The sequence below is a fragment of the Orcinus orca genome, chromosome 19, assembly GCF_937001465.1.
Source record: "Orcinus orca chromosome 19, mOrcOrc1.1, whole genome shotgun sequence".
Taxonomy (NCBI): Eukaryota; Metazoa; Chordata; class Mammalia; order Artiodactyla; family Delphinidae; genus Orcinus; species Orcinus orca.
Window position 1 is genome coordinate 29,264,847 of NC_064577.1, and position 16,884 is coordinate 29,281,730.

Sequence of the window (16,884 nt, forward strand, 5' to 3'; positions counted from 1 at the left end):
CCCAGCAGCTCAAAGACCTCTACAAACAGGACCTCATTCATTCTCCCTGCGCTCCCAGGACCGGGGCACTCCTGTTTCCCAGTCCGAGAAGGGGAAGCCCTACCCTCATACATCGCTGAAGAGATTCTCAGAAGCCAAAGTACTGATTAAGTATTTCCACTACTCACGGCCACAACTCAGAGGCAGAACTCTGTTGCTCTCTCTGCCCAGGGTGACTTTATGCCCCCAGCAGATAACCAGAGTGGCTTAGGGATTTGTCTTCCATGCCTATGCCAGGTGCCTACAGCTGTGCCCTGCAAATGGTAAACTAAAGAAAGCTTTGGAATAAACCACACTGATATCCAAGAAAAAAAATAGGTTTGGCAATTTTGGTGTTTTCAGGACCTTTATCTTCCTTGAGAACTTCTTAAATAAGACCTAAGGGCTCCTGCAGCCTGACGCCTCTGCCCAGTTAGATCCTACTACTCATGGCCCTGACATGCTTGACAACTGTATGTACTTGTGAAAACTGGAGCCCTACAGTGACAGTACTTCCTTGTTCTGGGCTGCTCGTGGGCCAGGCCCCTTGGCAATGGCAGCTGCTGGATACTCACTTTTTTTTTTTTTTTTGCGGTACGCGGGCCTCTCACTGTTGCAGCCTCTCCCGTTGCGGAGCACAGGCTCCGGACGCGCAGGCTCAGCGGCCATGGCTCACGGGCCCAGCCACCCTGCGGCATGTGGGATCCTCCCGGACCGGGGCACGAACCCGCGTCCCCTGCATCGGCAGGCAGACTCTCAACCACTGTGCCACCAGGGAAGCCCTGGATACTCACTTTTGATTTCACCCTGCAATTACTGGAAGGGAAGGGCTGCAAGCTGTACTTGACTCTCTAGTCACACTCCAGTTCTCAGCCCGTGAGCGCTTGGGGGTGGCCAAGTGCAATTACGGGAAGAGAAATGGGTCTTTTGGCCTCGGCAAAAAGCTGACTCCTGCCCGTTCAAAACAAACAAGAAACAAACAAACAAAAAGACTAACTAAATGGGACAAACTCATTATAGTGCCCGAGGCTGTTTTTCATCAGAACATAAACACTGGGTGTAACTTTTTCCTATTTATATTCTGTTTTTTTACATGGTTAAGTTTTCTTAGATGGAGAGTTAAATCCACTTTAGGCAAAGTCAAAATAGAACTTGCTTGCTTTCTTCTTAGCCTCCCGTTCTGAAGACTCTTAACTAATTATTATATACTCTTCGACTGGTATTTCAGATCCAGAACTTACTAAGTTTTTTAGAAACAGAAATTCTAACAGTGAATTCCTAGCAATGTTTACCTTCCTAAACTCTCTGGCCTTTCTTCTGTATGCTTAAACTCCTAGTTCTTTCCCCACCCGCACAAATCCCAAGCACAAACCTTGAAGGTTAAATCCTAATCCAGAAGATGGAAGCTCAGTGCATATAAATAAACTTTGTTTTTAAATGTCAAGGGTTGAGAGCCGGTACATGTATAGAAACAAATTAAAGTTTCAGTTAGGCCAATCAATTTAAGGAAAAACAGTTTTTTAGCTTGGAATATTAGTGTCTGAGAAAGTCTCGTTTCCCCCTTGCAATTGTATTTATAGTGTACATTAACAGTAGTTTTCGTCTTCAGAGAGCCAAGTTTTTGTCCTAAAAACGTAGGGAAAGACTGTTGGGCTCTTGGGGTGGGTAGCGGCTGGAAGGAGGCATGAAGTGGGTACGTTACATTTCAATAAAAAGCTTAAAAAAAAAAAGTAGAGCAGCTTGAAAGTTTTAAAAAAAATAAACAATTTTGAGAGTTGAGCAGCTGCAAAGTCTCTGTCTGTTTTCTATTTTGATCATTCTGTTTCTCGAGATGACCACATCTTTCAGAGGAAGTGAGTCAAAGCCACTCTGTCTTGCTTTTCCAGCTGAGCATGTTCAGTTTCAATGAAGTAATGAATGAACTTGGCTGCACCACCCCCAAGCCTACAACAGCAAACAGAGGGGCCTCGGCCAATCAGCAGGCACTCAAGGTTTTCAAGTTGAGTTCAAACAGGTCCAAGGGAGACCAATCAGCGCGCGCGGCTCCTCCCCAGACGCCGGGTCGTGGCCAATCATGAGCCAGGACGAGCCAAAACACAGCGTCCGGCCAATACCGGGGAGCCCCACGGCGCCGACGTCCGCCAATGGGCGCGGCCAGGCAGAAAGAGAAACAGTGCGGACCCGCAGGCCGCAGGATTCGAATCGAACGTCTGCCAGGGAGCCGGGCGCCGGCCGAGCGGCGCGGGCCAATCAGCGGCGGCGGCTCGCGGCCCCCGAACGTTGGGACACCCGGCCCCGCCTCGCACTGTTGTTTGTGGTGTCGGCCGGCCGCGCGAGCCGGACCACAACACTCGCCCGGCGGGCGGCGGGGCGGGCGAGGGTCCGGAGGCCGCGGGCGGCGGCGAGCGCGAGCCGAGGGCGGCCGGCCTCCCGCGGCCGCCGATCCCGGGAGGGGGCGCCGGCCGGAGCCATGTCGGTGAACATGGATGAGTTGCGGCACCAGGTCATGATCAACCAGTTCGTGCTGGCCGCAGGCTGCGCAGCCGACCAGGCGAAGCAGCTGCTGCAGGCAGCCCACTGGCAGTTCGAGGTGCGTGCGGGCCGAGCTAGCGAGTGATCCCGGCCGGCCCCGCTCCCCGGCCGCCGGCACTGCGGCAGAGGCGCAGGCCGGGGCGCCCGGCCGCGCGCCACGGAAGGGGGTGGGGGGAGGGAAGCTCTATTTATATCGCCCCGTCAGGCGCTCAGCGACCTCGTGGTCTCGCGTGGGGCGCGGGGCCCTGCCGCCCTGTACCTCCGCGCGCGGCCCGGGGACGTCCCCTCGAGCGACGCGGGCCGGCCGTCCGAGGGGTCGGGCCCGGCGGCCCGAGCGCGGCGCCGCGGACACTGCGGATGAGCCCGGCCGGTGGGGCAGGGCCGGCCGGTGGGCTTCCTGCCCCGTCCCCGTTAACCGCCGCCCTGCCGCTATGTTTGTCCGCAGACCGCCCTGAGCACGTTTTTCCAAGAAACCAACATTCCCAACAGCCACCACCACCACCAGATGGTAAGTGTGGCCGGGCTCCGGCGGGAGGGCCGGCGGGCTGGAGGGTCGGCTTCGCCGCGGCCGCAGCCCACCCGGGCGGCCGAGGGCGCGGGCCGGGGGCCGCTGTCAGGCGCCGACGGTGACAGCCATGTTGCCGGGGAGCGCCGAGCCGCGATGTAAACAAAGAGCCAAAATGTCTTCCAGGAAAGAGCGGCTCCCAGGGCCGGCTGGCTCGCCCAAGTTTGCAGTCAGGCCTCCTGGGCTGCTGTAGTTCGACCTGAGGCCTTGTGCTCGGCGCTCCCCCTGGGCCAGGGGCTAGGAGGGCGGCGAGGGTGGCCGGCGGAGTAGCCGGCTGGCAGGGAGTGGGGAGGGGGGCTCGGACGACAACTAGACGTCGGGGGAACCCGGGCCGAGTGAAGGGCCCCGAGGGGACTGAGACCTGGAATGTCTGTCTATATGGAGCACCCGTCTTGCTGTTGGAGTGGCAGCCCCCCATGCAGACAACCCAGCTCTGCAGAGAACAGGAAAGGGATAAATCCACCCTGGCCTGGGAGCTGGGCTCCCCCCAGAGAGTTATGTTCACTCTTTCCTGTTCATGGAAAAAGACCTACCCTGAGCGTGGAAGACTTACAGATTTTTGACAAGATAAACCAAGAATGCGTTTAATCTCAGTAGGTGAAGATACATAAAACACAGGAAACAGAAGTGGTTCAGGCCTGGATTTGCTTTCGTCTCTTTTCCAAGCTGGCCCCGGGCCTGGGCCTTTGCCCTCCTGCCCTGCTTTCCACAGGCATAGGACATCCCTTTCACTTTAGAGGATTGAATGCCTTCTCTACCTCTCTAGTTACCTATTAGCCCTGCTGGTGGGGGGAGGGCCTCAAGATAGGGATTGTAAAACATGATTCCCCAGGAGATCTGTATGGCTTCTGGAGTACATTTTTGGCATTTTGGTGTCCTTGCCCGTGGCTCCCTTCTCAGAGCTGCTGCCTTGCCTGGAGAAGCTGCAAATGGTTCCTCTGCTGTGTCTTGTCTTTGGCGCTCTGTATTCATCTAGTTGCAAAGGACAAGTAGAGAGGGGTCTGTTTTGACCCTTTTAACCAGCTTTTCTCTTGGAATAGCCCATGCTATTTGTATAAATCAAAAAACAAAACTGCATCGGAATATGATGAGAATTATGCTGGCTGCAGGGCTGTGGCAGTTGAGGCTGGGCTCTTGGTAAACCCAAGAGGGGTTCATCTCCAGGGGACCCTCCCCTGTACCGGACCGTGGGAAGCTCGGGTGTGAGCCTGGAGCTTGCCTCTGTCTTGCCTCCGTCTCCTCCTAAAGGGGCCTTGAGGTTTGCTCCACCAACTGTGGTCGTTTCAAAAGGCCCAGGCTTCCAGCACAGCCACTCTGTGCTGCCCTGAATAGAGGGGCTCGCCCCCGAGAGCTGGGACTGATGGTCCTTTTAGGTTCTGTTGCTCCTTCCCTGCAAATCCTGAGGGACTGTCATCTTTTTGAAGCTTCCCTCAAGGGCTGTGGCTGGTTTTTTAATAGACATTATGATCAGTGTATCCATGAGAACGCCATCCCTGCCCTCAAGGAGTTGGTAATTTTTTTTAGAGATAATATAAATCAAAGGAAAATGTTAGATGAAAAATACCAGAAGTGACCCAGGCCAAGAGCTGCTGATAAATGGTTGTCCCATAGATGACTGTACCTACACAGTCGGAGGCATCTTCCTAGATAAGGGAGGGCTCCTGGGTTAGATTGGGAAGGGCCGGGAAGAGGAGGAAGACACTGGATGCGAAGCGGTAGGACATTAGCGGGGTGCAGTGGACGCTGGGTGTGCTTGAGAGCTGGAAGGTTCCATCCACAGCTATTAGAAGCAGAGCTGGAGGGACTTTTACAGGACCTGGTCCAAACCCCTGGTTTTATAGAAGTAGAGAGAAACTCCAGAGAGGTTAAGGGACTTGCCCGAGCTCACACAGGCAGGTGGGCACAGGCCTGCCCCGGATCCAGGCCGCTGCTGGGGGCCGGGGGCAGGGTGGCTGCTGAGGAGACAGGCTCCACTGGCTCGGTGAACTGGGGAAGTCGGTCACGATGCTGTGATGCAATTGGCCTGTCCCCCCCAACCCCCCATTCATTGTTTCCTGCTGCCGAGAAGTCAGCCCTGGGGGGGGGGGGGCGGGGGCGGGGAGGAGTGAAGGGAGGAGGGAAATGGTCTGGGTGGGGCCAGGCCGGGTCCTGTGGCCTCCCTGGAGAGGACGCTGGTCGGAGCGCCCCAGCTGCCGATGTGGAGCCGGCCCAGTTCATCAGAGGGGGTTTGCCCCCCTCCCGTGGGCCTGTCCTCCTTCTGGGCTGGGGTTTAATTGCAGAGCTGTGGAAGCTCCCGGGACAGAGCCCTGGGAGCAAGGTGAGGAGCCCTAGAATCGTGCTCCCTGAGCCCTCTGCCTGGGGGAGGGGCCGGTGTTGCTAAAATTAGGAGAAATTCAAAGAAGGGCTCCCGTGGCTTCCTGGGAAAGGGAGAAGCTGCTGCGGGGTCAGAACTGGCTTTGGGCAGGCCTTGTTCTCTGCCGCCTGTTCCCTGCACCCTGGTGAAGTGCTCGGGGGGGTGGCACCCCCATGCCCCCCACGCCACAGGGCTGGGAGGCCTGCGGTCCCCGCTGTTTGCAGGGAGGCTGCCAGTTACCGCCCAGCAGCCCAGCCCCTGCCCTTCCTGGCTGGGGTCCCTGCTCAGGGTAGTGGTAGAAGACAGCAGATGCTGGGATGTTTGCAGCTGCCCTCACAAAGCGGGCTGAGAGGGGCTGAGCGGACCGAGACACTGGCAGCATCTGGCCAAGGGCAGCCTGCTGGGAGACGCCGGTTTTTGTCCTCGGGGAGCCCAGGCATGAAGTTGCACTTGACTCTTAAGTGCAGAGTGGGGCTGGGTAGAGGTTAAGAGCTTGGGCCTGCAGACCTGGGAGCCCCGGGACTCGGGCTTCTCAACTTGTGCCCTGCAGCGGTGTGTTTTTGGTCCAGTGACCTGAGCTCTGGGCCTCAGTTTCCTCATCTGTAACCGAGAAGACCATCAGAATGACCTAGCACCCTGGTGAGGAGTGAGAGAGCGCAGGCTGAGGCCCCGAGGCCCGCTGGCTGGCGCTGTGGATGTGGAACGGACCCAAGCACCTAGCAAGTGCAGCCTCCCCGGGGTTGGCATAGGAGGGAGATCCTGGATCTGGCCGCCTTCCCTTGGCTAACAACCTCGGAACGTCTGAGGGCGGATTATTGAGGAGCCAGCTGGTTTCTCACCCAGGGTGAGGCGCTCAGCAGCGGTGTCCTGGGCTGCCTCCCTTGTCCTGGCTTCAATCTGACACCATAGCTTCTGCCGGAATTAACCATCTACTTCTGACACTCAGAGCGTCATTCCCAAACATCAGGAAACACTCTTTGGTTTTGACAAAAATTGTAGGAGTCCGCCCCCGGTTTTCTGTTTTTATTGGCTCAGGGTGCAAGGAGTGCTTTTGTCCTGCTGAAACCGCTTATGGACTGAAAAACGGGGAGGAAGGAGGGCCCAGTGTGGGTGAGCCCCGTGGGAAGGCTCTATAGACCCGCAGACAGTGGCCTGGGATCGGGGCGGCGGGTGGGGGCGGTGCAGGCAGCCCTCGCAACCCCAGTGTTCTCTCCCAGCAGATGTGCACCCCGAGCAACACACCTGCCACGCCGCCCAACTTTCCCGACGCGCTGGCCATGTTCTCCAAGCTTCGCGCCTCCGAGGGCCTGCAGAACAACAACGGCCCCATGACCGCGGTGGCCTGCTCCCCCCCGGCAAGCTTCAGCCCCTTCTGGGCCTCGTCCCCACCCAGCCACCAGGCCGCCTGGATCCCACCCTCCTCCCCCACGGCCCACAGCTTCCACCATCTCCACCACCCGCAGCCCACGTGGCCGCCCGGAGCACAGCAGGGGGGCACCCAGCAGAAAGCCGTGGCTGCGATGGATGGCCAGAGATGAGACTGGATGCCGCCGGGCGCTGGGCTGGAGCTGGGGGCAGTCCAGGGTCGTGGGGACACAGGAGGGCTGGGGCGGGGTGGAGGGAGCTGGGGCGGGCGGGGTTTCCTGAAGATCGCACTGGAAGATTTTATAAGAGAATTTTTGTGGGTGGAGGGGACAGTAAACTTCCTGAGCCACTTGGGTCCTTCAGGAGTTTTCAGGCAAGTTTTTTTTCTCTTTTTAATATATAACTATAATATATATATGAATATATAAAAGTAATTAATGTAAGAACGGGGCTGGCTGACGGGTGTTGGGTCAGTGGGGAAGGGCCAGAGAAGCCTCCCCTTGGGCCAGCACCCCATCCTCCACCCCGGTCCCGGGCGCAGGTGCTTGGAAGCCAGGTGGTGTGATCCTGCAGTCACGAGGTGTCTGCCGGCTGCCTCCTCTCAAAGGCCACACCTTCTGGAATCAGGAGAAGGACCACCACCTCTCCACTCAGCGTGATGGCGGCAGGAGGGGTGCGGCGGCTGGGTGAAGGTGTGGGCCCTCTTCGCCGTCCTGAGGCTCTCCCCACCCCCAGCCAGTGGCTCTCCAGCTCTTGTCGCCTCTCCCGGTGTCACCCCTGTCTCCATCTAGGTGTGCAGGGCTTGTGCGGGACTTTAAGAGCCAACTGGGGTCAGAGGCCCGGGCTCGGCCAGTGGGCTTGACCCCCGTAGCTGCCCTGCCTCTTCCACCGTGCAGCCCAGCCGCGGACAACAGAGTGGAGAGCTTGCCTTTGGATTTAGTTCCCAAATCAGTCATCTCACCAGGGTGAAATTTTAATTTAAAACTTAAAAGAGACTTTTCTAACTTGCCTGGTTTGCGGTGCCTTTCTTTACCTTGGTGTGGAGAGCGTGCTCCTTGGGCAGAGGGGTAGTGAGGCTCTCGGCTGTGCTGTGGTTGGGGGACCAGCTCCATTGCCACGTGGCGGGTCTGGACGCTCTGATAAGGGGCATCCTGGCCAGGGGGCCACGCGACAGGCTGGATCCGGTTGTGCGTGGGGAGGAGAGGAAGGACAGGTCCTGGCTTGGTTACGGTAACCCTCTCCCTTGGCTCTCGCCACCGTGCAGCCCACCGCAGGCTAGGCCTCAGCCCCGGAGCCCCTGTCTTTGCCTGCAGTGGGGGAGCTGCCTCCCCGCCTGGGGGCCCAATGGCAGCCCCACGCTTCTGCTTGCTCCCCCAGGCGCTTGCCGCTGGACCTGTCTCTGCTGTCCCTGCCCTCAGCCTCCTTTGGGGTAACCTGTCCCCATGTGCATGTTGTGTGGCCCTGTCCCAAAGGTCAACCGAGGCGATCAGGGAGCCACAGAGACTGGGTGGGTCCCCAAGAGGACTGGCTTCCTTTCCCTTCCCCCCTTCGCTCGGCCTTCAGGCGCTGGAATGGAAGCAGCAGTGATGGCAGCTGGGCTCTTCTCAGACTCCAGCGCAGGTGGCCAGGTGCGTGAGGAGCTTGTCCGCCCAATTGGAGGAGTGGGTGGCTGGCCCCAGGGTTGGGATTCCTCCTGAGCCCCCTGCCCCCCGCAAAAAACAAACCCCTTTAACATGTGTGAGTGGGCTCGTTCCCTCCCTCTCTCAGCAGCCCGGGCACTGCTGTCGATCAGGACTGCGGGGCCTGGAGGTTCAGGCCCAACGTGCAGTGACACTTGGGAAGGGCCCCACCTGGCAAGCCAGCCCGTGCTGCTCCTGGGCCTCGTGTGTCTTCACAAGGTCACCTGTGGGGCCGCCCCTGCAGGGGTGGAGAACTGGGAACGCAGCTGTCCTTGGTCCCTCTGCATGTGATCATGTACTTTGAAGCTGGGTTTGTCGTTTCAGTTTTGTTTCCTCCTTGGAAACCTGTGAGACTCCTCCCACCCGCACCCCTCACTCTGCCCACCTGTGCTTTCCCAGGCTGGAAGGGGAAGGCCCCTCGTGGGCACGTGGGCGGTCAGTGCTGGGCGGCCTGGGTGAGCGTAGGCAGGCGGGTCCGGGTGCGGGGAGGCGGGGGTGACCTGGGCTGCTTGGGGAATGTCACCCCTCATCCTTTCCGGGGCATCGGGGAGGCCTGGCTGCCGCTCCTCCCTTCCAAGCTGGTGAGTTGGGATTCTAGAGCAGGGACACTGAGCCAGTGACCTGACATTTCTCAGGCAGGAGCAGAGGAGGCCTGGGCCTGGCCCTGCCGCCCCTTGCAGAGAAAAGGGTGTGGGGGTGTGGGCGGTGCCAACTGGGACCCCAGCGTTCAACAGTGAACGGGATCTCAGCAGATGGGGAGAGATGGGGGATGCCCCTTCCCGCAGGGAGCGCCTGCCCCACCCATGACACCCCAGCCAACTCCACCCTCCTGTGCCCACAGGGGGATGAGGGAGAAACCCTTTTCTCGGTTACTTCCTGCTACACTTTCCTGTGTGACTCTGTCATCCCTCAATTCACACCCTGAAGCAGCCCTCTTACTGGGCCCAGACATCCCCTTCCCATGTCAGAGGGGACTGGGGGTGGTGGTGGGGAGGGAGGGAACCCCACCTTGGAAGAGGGAGCTGCTGAGAACAGATCTGAAGGCAGAAAACTGCTTCCATGACTGCAGAGGCCTCCGTCCGGGTGCGGGGCAGCACTCCCTTGTCCCTGGGGCTTTGATTGGGGACGCGCTTGTCCCTTACAGTTGACTTGGGGGACAGCAGTGAGCCCTCTGGCCTGTTTGGGGTGACACTGAAGCAGGGCAAGGGCCAGGCCTCAAGACCCCCTGGCAAATGCCAGGCACACTTCTGTTCTATCTTCCTGGGGAGGGGTGGGGAAGGGAGGGGAATAGGGACACGACCTAGCCCTGGCGGCCCCTGGGTCTGCGCCCCTCCTGCGTCTGCGGCAGCCACTCAAGGGTAAGCCACAGAGGACAGCAAACGGGAACCTTCCCAGGTGCTGGTGGCACTGCTCCCCCCCAGGATGTGCCAGGAGCCTCCCTGCCAGCAGCAGGAGGGCTGCCACCCTTACCTTTGCTCCAAGATACACAAGGTACAGCTCGTACACAAGGAACAGCTCAAGCACAGACATGAAGCTCCCAACCTCACCAGAGTGCCCTGGCCAGCCTCCCCAGATGGAAGGCAGTGCCAGTGCCAGAGAAGGCCACAGCACCGGGTCCAGCTGGGGTCAGGAGAGGGCAGACCGCTTGCAGGCCCGCCAGTCCCCGGAGCCTGGGGTCTGGCCTGTGCTGCCTCTTCCTGGCCCTGGGTCCAACACTCAGCCCTCTCGAAGCCCTGGCACCCTCAGAGAACAGCTCAACCTGTTTGGGGGCCATGGCCTAATGGTCAGGCTGCAAGAGGTCTGCCATCCGACCTGCAGCGGCCCCTGCCTCTCACTCCACCTTCCTGAGCCAGGACCAGAGAAGCTGCATGGCCCCAAGCTTTTTCCTAAACATTTATTTATAGCTCTGCTCAGCCTGGCCCCGGGGTGGGCTCCTCGAGCCCCTCCCCAGGAGGCGCGTCCACGTGCATCTCCAGCCCCGCTAGCAGGTTTGTCATCTCACTGGGCAGGTGAGCTGTATTCGGCTGGGAGAGGCGCCCCTCGGTGGAGACGGGTCTGTCTTTCCGTTGAAGAGAAGAATGTGCGAGACAGCAGGGAGCAGACCTGGCTCTGTCTCGCTCCCACGCCCGCCAGCGGCCCAGCCCAGCTAGCACGAAGCCCAGGGAAGTCGAGAGCAGCCCCAGTAGCCAGGCCGAGCTAGGGCATCATGCTGGGGAGGGGTGGGGGGGTGGCAAGCCCTCATACGAGCCCCTAAGTCACACTCCTTTATAATCTGAGTTAAAAATAAATAAGCTTTCACCAGGGGCTGAGAGCCTGCCTCTTTGGTAACGTTCCCTCTTAATACACGGACTGTTTAGGCAATATTGACACAAATAGGTGCAGGAATTTTCCCTAACACTACCTTCCCTCTTGCTGCTGCTTCCACACGTTTTAAGTGCCCTTGGAGTAGACGGTGGAGTGCTGGGGAGAAAAAAGCTAAGTACCCCCAAGAAATCAACTCGGAACCAAGAGCCACAGACCTGTGCTGTCGGTCCACTGCTGAATCCTCCATCCCAGGCTCTTACCCTTTGTCACCAGCGCTGGCTCTGGGGCCAGATGGCTTGGCTTTGAACTCCAGCTCTGCTGCTTCCTAGCTGTGTGACCTTGTGCAAATACTTTAACCTCTCTGTGCCTCGGCTTTCTCAGCTGTAGGTGGGACCAACAGTGGTCCCTGCCTCTTAATGCATGAGGATGAAGACTGGTTTGTAGGTGGAAAGCTCCTCAGCAGTGCCTGGCCGGTCAGGAACCCTCAACAGAGGCGAGGCAACATGACCACCACTTATTCTGTTTCCGCTTCCTCCAGGCACCCACTGAATGCTGGAACTGGAAGGGGGGTGTAGCTGGGGCTCTTAACCTGGGCAGGGGGTGGGGGTGGTCCTTGAACCTCCGGAAGTAGCTGCAAAGCATTGTGGGTGCGTAGCTTTTGATGGGAAGAAAGTCAGCACCTTTCTTAGACTCTCAAGGGGGAGCCTAACTGAGCAGCCCTAATCCAGCACCCTTTTATCGACAGATGAGGAAACTGGTCAAGAGAAGGGGGAGAGGTGCTCAGAGTCACCTGGAAGTGATCCAGCCTCCTAGCTCCAGGCCACTGTCCCTCTCTGGCCCCATGTGTAGCCAAACCCCAAGGGAACCCTTAGCCCTCTGGCTTTCAGGCAGGATTTAGCCCCTCTGGAAAGAGCAGGGACTTTGGGGGACCTTCCAGGCCAGGGGGCTTAGCTCCATGGCCTAATGGTCAGGCTGCAAGAGGTCTGCCATCCGACCTGCAGCGGCCCCTGCCTCTCACTCCACCTTCCTGAGCCAGGACCAGAGAAGCTGCAAGGCCCCAAGCTTTTTCCTAAACATTTATTTATAGCTCTGCTCAGCCTGGCCCCGGAATGGGCTCCTCGAGCCCCTCCCCAGGAGGCGCGTCCATGTGCATCTCCAGCCCCGCTGGCAGGTTTGTCATCTCACTGGGCAGGTGAGCTGTCGGCAGGTGTCATCTCAGTGGGCAGGTGAGAGTCGGCACATGTGAGCAGGGGATGGACTCGGGCCTGGAGCCAGAGCTTGGGCTGCAACTCTGTCCCTATTTCCTCTTCTGTGAAATGGGGGCAGTAACAGTATCTGATCACAGACCTGGCGCATTATCAAGCTCTCAGCAATGAAGGGTTTTCTCTCTCCTCCCTTGCATCCCATCCCTCAGCTCCCAGGCCCTTCCTCTCTCCAGGGAAATAAAGGTATATACCAGTCATGGGCCGGAAAGGGGCCTGGCGGGCCAAGGAGGAGAGGCGAGGGGCAGTGCCTAGGCCACGACCCACCATCCAGAGAGGAGCTACCTGAGTCGTTGCCAGCCAGCATCTGAGCGCTCTGGGACCGTGAGGGCAGCTGACCGCTGTCGCTGAGTGACTGCTGCCGGTGCACGTGGGGCCGGGACTGCTTGGCCTTATGCTTTATCCCCGAATCTGATGGAGACAGTGGAGGGGAGGGGCAGTTCTGAGACACCGGGTGGGAGCCCTGTGGGGACCCATGGGGATGGGGAGAGGGCTGCAGCGCTGCTGGTCACAGCCAGCCTCAGCTGGTGTCCTTCTCCATCTTTATTCGTGGATATGCCCCTTGTAAGCACTTCATTCACCGAAATGTCCGCCCGGCCATCTGTCTGTCCATCCATCCATCCACCCACTCACTCACTCGGATATCCACCCACAGACATCAGCCCCGTGCCAGGTGCTGGGTGAGTTCTGACTCCAGGTTTATGGTTCGGGAGGGGAGGCAACTAGAAAGGTGCATACGTGGCGGTGAGACCCGGTGGGAAGTGACAAATGGCACACCTCAGGATGGCTAACTGGAAGGGGACATTCCAGGACACGGGTGATTCACAAAGTGGTGGGGGGCTCAGGAGAGGGTATTCTGAGTTATGAAGAAGGGGTAGGACTTGGCCTCGGTGATGCTGGGAACAGAGGCTTAGGCAGGAAGACTGGGCTGGCGTCTGAGGATAAAAGCTGGCAAGGAAAGTTGGGGCCAAATCCCAGCTAGTTGGCTGAGACTGGACAGCTGTACCCCTTCTGCAAACACTGACCCGGAGGCTTTTGGAGACCTGAACGTTTGGAGTCAGGGAGGTGGAGGAAGGCAGTCAGGGCCCGGTGGCCACAAGAAGGGCCTTAAGGAGCTGGATGGACCCTGTGGGACCCGAGCAAGGAGGCTGAGGGGCCTCTGGGCCACCTGGACACTCACTGTCTTTGTTCAGGATGTCCGGCAGCCTTGTATCCATCCGTCCCTTGTAAATATGTCCGTCCAGGCCCAGGATATCCACCTCGTCGTGCTGTGGAGATGGGCGAGTGCCGCTCAGAGCTGCCCTCCCGTCCTGCCTCCCAGAGGGTGGTCCTCGCCTGAGGCCGGCACCAAACGGTGCTCAGAGCCCTTGAGGGGGCTCTGGGCGGCGCCAGGGCCGAGCCACAGGGGGAAGGGGGGGCCCGTGGTGGAGGCGGTAGTGCCAGGTGGGCGGGTGGCCGGGTTGGCATTCCTCTTCCCAGGAAAGGATAAGAACCTGACACTTGGACTGGGTCTGACTAAGAAACCTCCCCGAGGCCGAGGGCCCAGGAGGGGACTTCTGGTGGCTTTTCCAGAGGGACCTGAGAGTCTGGCGTCACGGCAGTGCCCCCCACCTTCCTGGCGATCTGGATCTCCTCGGTGGGGTACAGGCCCTGTGCCAGGTGCTGCAGGCGGGTGCGGCGGTAGGGGTAGGTGAGGGTGTGGCTGCCCCCGCAGCTCCGGGGCGACCTCCCGTAGGTGTGATCGGCCGCATCTGGCAGCCTGCGGTGAAGACAGCGGAGTCACGGGGAGCAGGTGTGGCCGGGGACATGCCTAGGGTGGGGCGGGGGGCAGCACTCGAGCCAGGACAGGGCAGGGGGTGAGTGAGCAGGATGGCCCGGCCGGCCACCCTGAAGGCCACACACACACACACACACACGCACACACACACACACACACTCACACGTACGTGTTCACACACACACATTCACATTCACACATACTCTCACACATTCATACACGTTCACACACAATCATACATTCTCATACACCTTTATACACACGTTCACACACATTCTCCCACACACAGGCCCCACCCCTCATGCACACACATAATCTCACACACACACTCTCACTCGTACAATACACATGAACAATGCTCACTCACACGTGTTCACACACATTCTCTCTCTTACACACGCACGCACACTCCCCCGCTCTGTGCCAGGCTCTCGGTGGTGGTGGCCTGTGAGTGGGCCGAGGCTCGCCGCCTGCCCTGGGGGCCCGGCCCGGCCGCCCACCGTCTGTAGCAGGGGCAGCCGAGGCACTGGGAGTGCAGCAGCTCGCCTGCCCCGGGGGCCCAGCCCGGCCGCCCACCGTCTGTAGCAGGGGCAGCCGAGGGTGGGTGGGCTGTGAGTGGGCCGAGGCTCGCCGCCTGCCCCCGGGGCCCGGCCCGGCCGCCCACCGTCTGTAGCAGGGGCAGCCGAGGCACTGGGAGCGCAGCAGCTCGCGGATCATCTGGCTGCTGGCCTTGACGGAGCCCCCGAAGTGGATCTGCACCTTCTCGATGTCCATCAGCATCTTGGAGTGCAAGCTGCGCAGGCGCCCCACGCTCCGCTCCGTCTGCCCCAGGTTGCCCCAGGGGAAGGCAGCGCTGCCCAGCTGCAGGCTGCGGGGGGGGGGGGGGGCAGCAGAGGGGTGAGCCATGCCCCCGGCATCCTCCCCTCAAGGAGGAGGTGGGAAGGCGTGGGGAGGAGGGCAGGAGCCCCAGAGGGCGTGAAACGCACCCCCCACCCACTAATCCCACCCACTGGTGGACCACCGCCTCCCTCCCTCACATGCCCGGTATGAGCAGGGAGGGGGGGTCTCAGAGGCAGTGTCCCCCCAGGATGCCCAGCAGGGACCCAAAGGCAGGCACTCTCCTCCTCCGAGGCTCTCACGCTGGGAGGAGCTTGGAGCTCCGTCAGCACCCTCGCAGCGCCGCCCCTACTGCCCACCCCAGGCGTGAGGAGGAACCTCCACTCCTGCCCTCCAGACCCCCCTGCAAAGCCCTGTACAGGACTCCCTCTGCTGCCCGTACTTGCGGCTCTGCTGCCGGACCTGCTCCAGTTCAAAGACCGTGTAGGGGCGGATGGACCGGTGCCCGGGCAGGCCTGGGCCCACAGGAGTCAGGGGGATGACTCTGGGCAGGGACAGAGCAAAGGGAAGGTTGGAGTGTGAGGAACCCCATCGTCTAAGCCCCCCGCCCACTCCCCACACTCCACCTGCCCGAGGAGCCTCCCCGCCCGGGCAGGGGTGGGGGGCTGAAGGCCGGGGTAGGAGCAGCCAGTGGGTACGGAGTGAACGGTGAGACAGCCGGAGCCGACAGGAGGTGGAGACAGGCCTGGGATACAGGAGACGCAGCCCCGCCGAGCCCGCCCCCATCGTGGCCACCAGCTGGGGCCACTCACTGTCCAGTCACAGGCATCTCCAGGGGACGGTCACATGAGAGGCAGTGGAAGTGTGCCAGGAGCTGCCTGTGAGGAGGTGGAACACACAGGGTAAGCGCCCTGCCCAGAGGGTCCCGAACGCGGGAGACAGAGAACCCAGCGGGCTTGGCGCTCTGTGGGCCAGGCAGGCTGGACGCTCAGTGCCCAGAGTGATGGGTCCCAGGCCACCAGACTCACCAGCTCCTAGACGTGTCCGCTTCTGGGCACACACCCAGCACCCACCTACCCTAACCCAAAGCCGGCAGGGTTCCCAAGCGCCCCAGGACTGCCCTGCGTAAGCCTCGGGAGCCCTCTGGTGGCCAGGAATGGAAATCCTGGGACTCAGGCTGCCATGGGCCAGGCCCCCCAGGAGTGCTCTCAGCTCTGGGGGCTGTGGACCCCCTCGCACCTGTGCCCAGAGAGCCTTACGCCTCCCTCCCCTCCCACTCTCAGCTGTAATGTGAACTGGCCTGAGCGAGAAGAGCTTTTCAAGCTCTAAAACTCTGTCACTCCTACTGCGGGATGGTCCCAGGCAAGATCAACCATTCCCCCTGAGCACACCTCCAGCCCGCCTGCCCTCACCCCTTCCAGGCCTCACCTCCGCATGGCGGCTGCCTCGTCCACCTGGTAGAGCGGAGAACGTTCTTTGAGCTGCAGTCGCAAGGATTTCCAGCCATCCTCCAGTGACTGCTTCACTGGGTCCAGCTCCAGGCGGTCCAGCTGTGGGTGAGGGCGGGGCCCAGGTGAGCTCTGAGGAAGCAGGTGGGGTCTGCGGCGCCTGGAGAGGAGGGCGTTGTCCCAGTCCAGGGGGCCCTGGAGCCTCCCACCCCTCACCTTGTTGTCCATCTCCACCAGGAGCCTGTCCAGCATCTTCTGCCAGTCCCCCTCCCGCCCGCTCATCTTGGCCACCAGCTCCTGCATCATGTGGTTCAGCTGCTCCGTGGTGGCGTCAAACTGGACACGGCTCACTTTGGCTGCCAGGGCACTCTTGTCGGCTTTCTGCCCGGAGAGAGGAAGAGGTCCCCCAGATGGGAGAGAGCCATGGGGGGTCCCACTCCCTGCAGTGGGAGCGCCAGCACTGAGCCCACATCCCCCATCGGACTAGCTTCCTCTCTCAGCCTTTTTTTTTTTTTTTGCGGTACGCGAGCCTCTCACTGCCGCGGCCTCTCCCGTTGCGGAGTACAGGCTCCGGACGCGCAGGCTCAGCGGCCATGGCTCACGGGCCCAGCCGCTCCATGGCATGTGGGATCTTCCCGACTGGGGCACGAACCCGCGTCCCCTGCATCGGCAGGTGGACTCTCAACCAGTGCGCCACCAGGGAAGCCCCTCTCTCAGCCTTTTGAAGAACGAGCGGTGGGACCT

At 60.3% G+C, this 16,884-nt stretch overlaps 2 protein-coding genes across 5 annotated transcripts in view; one reads left to right on the forward strand and one right to left on the reverse strand.

Moving 5' to 3' along the window:
* Positions 1–2,202: 2,202 nt before the first annotated feature.
* Positions 2,203–7,841, forward strand: UBALD2 (UBA like domain containing 2). Of its 2 annotated transcripts, none has more exons than XM_049702031.1 (3): positions 2,203–2,608; positions 2,996–3,058; positions 6,686–7,841. In XM_049702031.1, exons 1-3 carry the CDS (start codon positions 2,489–2,491, stop codon positions 7,004–7,006), a joined length of 504 nt encoding a protein of 167 aa, XP_049557988.1. In that variant the 5' UTR covers positions 2,203–2,488; the 3' UTR covers positions 7,007–7,841. The 2 variants fall into 2 exon arrangements, with proteins under 2 accessions (XP_049557988.1, XP_049557989.1); XM_049702032.1 differs by having other exon boundaries at positions 2,206–2,608; positions 6,689–7,841.
* Positions 7,242–16,884, reverse strand: part of QRICH2 (glutamine rich 2) — a 28,583-nt gene continuing 18,940 nt past the window's right edge. The window contains exons 12-19 of one of the 3 annotated variants that reach the window (XM_049702014.1): positions 16,357–16,521; positions 16,121–16,242; positions 15,505–15,570; positions 15,135–15,236; positions 14,520–14,723; positions 13,690–13,837; positions 13,259–13,346; positions 7,242–12,489 (exon numbers count right to left, since the gene is read on the reverse strand). In XM_049702014.1, the coding sequence (XP_049557971.1) occupies positions 12,227–12,489; positions 13,259–13,346; positions 13,690–13,837; positions 14,520–14,723; positions 15,135–15,236; positions 15,505–15,570; positions 16,121–16,242; positions 16,357–16,521 (1,158 nt within the window). In that variant the 3' untranslated portion in view covers positions 7,242–12,226. Of the gene's footprint in view, positions 12,490–13,258; positions 13,347–13,689; positions 13,838–14,519; positions 14,724–15,134; positions 15,237–15,504; positions 15,604–16,120; positions 16,522–16,884 lie in introns of all 3 variants that reach the window. The other 2 variants (XM_049702015.1, XM_049702013.1) reach the window with 2 other exon arrangements.